This window comes from Callionymus lyra, chromosome 14 (genome assembly GCF_982586985.1).
Source record: "Callionymus lyra chromosome 14, fCalLyr1.hap1.1, whole genome shotgun sequence".
Classification (NCBI taxonomy): Eukaryota; Metazoa; Chordata; class Actinopteri; order Syngnathiformes; family Callionymidae; genus Callionymus; species Callionymus lyra.
Window position 1 is genome coordinate 503077 of NC_141831.1, and position 2040 is coordinate 505116.

Genomic DNA, 2040 nt, shown 5'->3' on the forward strand with positions numbered 1-2040 from the left:
TCTCTGCGATCATCAGCAAGCTGTAGTTCTCCGTCTGTCCGCTAGAGGTCAGCAGAGACGCGTGTAAACATTTGAGACGGTTTTATCGACTTCATTAAAAACTAAACTTTCTTTCTTTTTCCTCACATGAGAAGAAATCACAGCGCGTGGGACAGACGTGTGTTGTGGGTATTTATTGCTGACATGTTTCCTTTGGAGAGAAGAAGTTCTAGGAGTCCCACCTTCTCACGCCCCCCATCTTAACGCGGGGCCGCGCACGAGCTCATAAAGTCTCAGACCCGACAGGTGGAGCAGAGACGCGATGAGCGGGACCGGACTCTTGTAGACCTGGTCTGCAGACTGACCTCCACCATGTTCCTCGCATCTTCTCCGCTGCTCGCGCTGCTGCTCTACTCCGCGTCTCGCGCGGCTGTGAACGCGGAGCGCGAGCTCGTGTCTCCGCGCAGGTCGGGTTCTGTCCACGGAGGATGTTCTCTGAAGATCCACGCGTTCCAGCAGGACCTGGTGCTGGACCTGCACCCGGACTCCAGCTTCATCGCGGACCAGGACGCCGCGCGGACCTCGGCGGGAGGCGTGACCTCTGACCTGCGCCGCTGCTTCTACTCCGGCCTGGTCAACGGGGAGCGCGCGTCTTACGCGGCCCTGAGCCTCTGCGGGGGGTTCACTGGGGTGTTCGCGCTCCACGAGTGGGAATACTTCCTGGAGCCTCTGAGCAACGGCAGCGACCACCTCCTGCAAAGAAGAACCAGCGACCACCTGGACTCCACGGCCAGGTGTGCGGTGAAGAGTGACGTCAGCGCTCAGGTGTCGCTGGACCGGTACCGGTCGGACTCGAGGAGAAGGTCCAAGAGGTTCGCGTCGGTGCCGAGGTTCGTGGAGACCCTGGTGGTCGCGGATCAGTCCATGGCCTCGTTCCACGGCGACGACCTGAAGCTCTACCTGCTGACGCTCATGTCTGTGGCCGCGAGGCTCTACCGACATCCCAGCATCCGCAACTCCATCAGCATCTCGGTGGTCAAGGTCATCGTGCTGGACGAGGACGAGTCTGGACCGAGCGTGACCGGAAACGCAGCCTTGACGCTCCGGAACTTCTGCACCTGGCAGAGGAAGATGAACAAGAACAGCGACAAACACGCGGAGTATTGGGACACAGCGATACTGTTCACCAGACAGGTGTGTCTTCTTAGGCGTCTTCTTACGTGTCTTCTTACGTGTCTTCTTATGTGTCTTCTTATGTGTCTTATGTGTCTTCTTACGTGTCTTCTTACGTGTCTTATTATGTGTCTTCTTACGCGTCTTCTTATGTGTCTTCTTATGTGTCTTATGTGTCTTCTTACGTGTCTTCTTACGCGTCTTCTTATGTGTCTTCTTATGTGTCTTATGTGTCTTCTTACGTGTCTTCTTACGTGTCTTCTTACATGTCTTCTTACGCGTCTTCTTATGTGTCTTCTTATGTGTCTTCTTATGTGTCTTCTTATGTGTCTTATGTGTCTTCTTACGTGTCTTCTTACGTGTCTTCTTATGTGTCTTCTTATGTGTCTTATGTGTCTTCTTACGTGTCTTCTTACGTGTCTTCTTACATGTCTTCTTACGCGTCTTCTTATGTGTCTTCTTATGTGTCTTATGTGTCTTCTTACGTGTCTTCTTACGCGTCTTCTTATGTGTCTTCTTATGTGTCTTATGTGTCTTCTTACGTGTCTTATTACGTGTCTTATTATGTGTCTTCTTACGTGTCTTCTTACGCGTCTTCTTATGTGTCTTCTTACGTGTCTTATTATGTGTCTTCTTACGTGTCTTCTTACGTGTCTTCTTACGTATCTTCTTATGTGTCTTCTTATGTGTCTTATGTGTCTTCTTACGTGTCTTCTTACGTGTCTTATTATGTGTCTTCTTACGTGTCTTCTTACGCGTCTTCTTATATGTCTTCTTTCGTGTCTTCTTACGCGTCTTCTTATGTGTCTTCTAACGTGTCTTATTATGTGTCTTCTTACGTGTCTTCTTACGCGTCTTCTTACGCTTCTTCTTATGTGTCTTCTTACG

The 2040-nt window shown here is 50.5% G+C and overlaps 1 protein-coding gene across 1 annotated transcript in view; it reads left to right on the forward strand.

The window, feature by feature from the left end:
* Positions 1 to 311: 311 nt before the first annotated feature.
* adamts15a (ADAM metallopeptidase with thrombospondin type 1 motif, 15a) overlaps positions 312 to 2040 on the forward strand; it is an 18023-nt gene continuing 16294 nt past the window's right edge. The window contains exon 1 of the mRNA XM_087807925.1: positions 312 to 1173. Within this exon, the coding sequence (XP_087664051.1) occupies positions 352 to 1173 (822 nt within the window). The 5' untranslated portion in view covers positions 312 to 351. The remainder of the gene's footprint in view (positions 1174 to 2040) is intronic.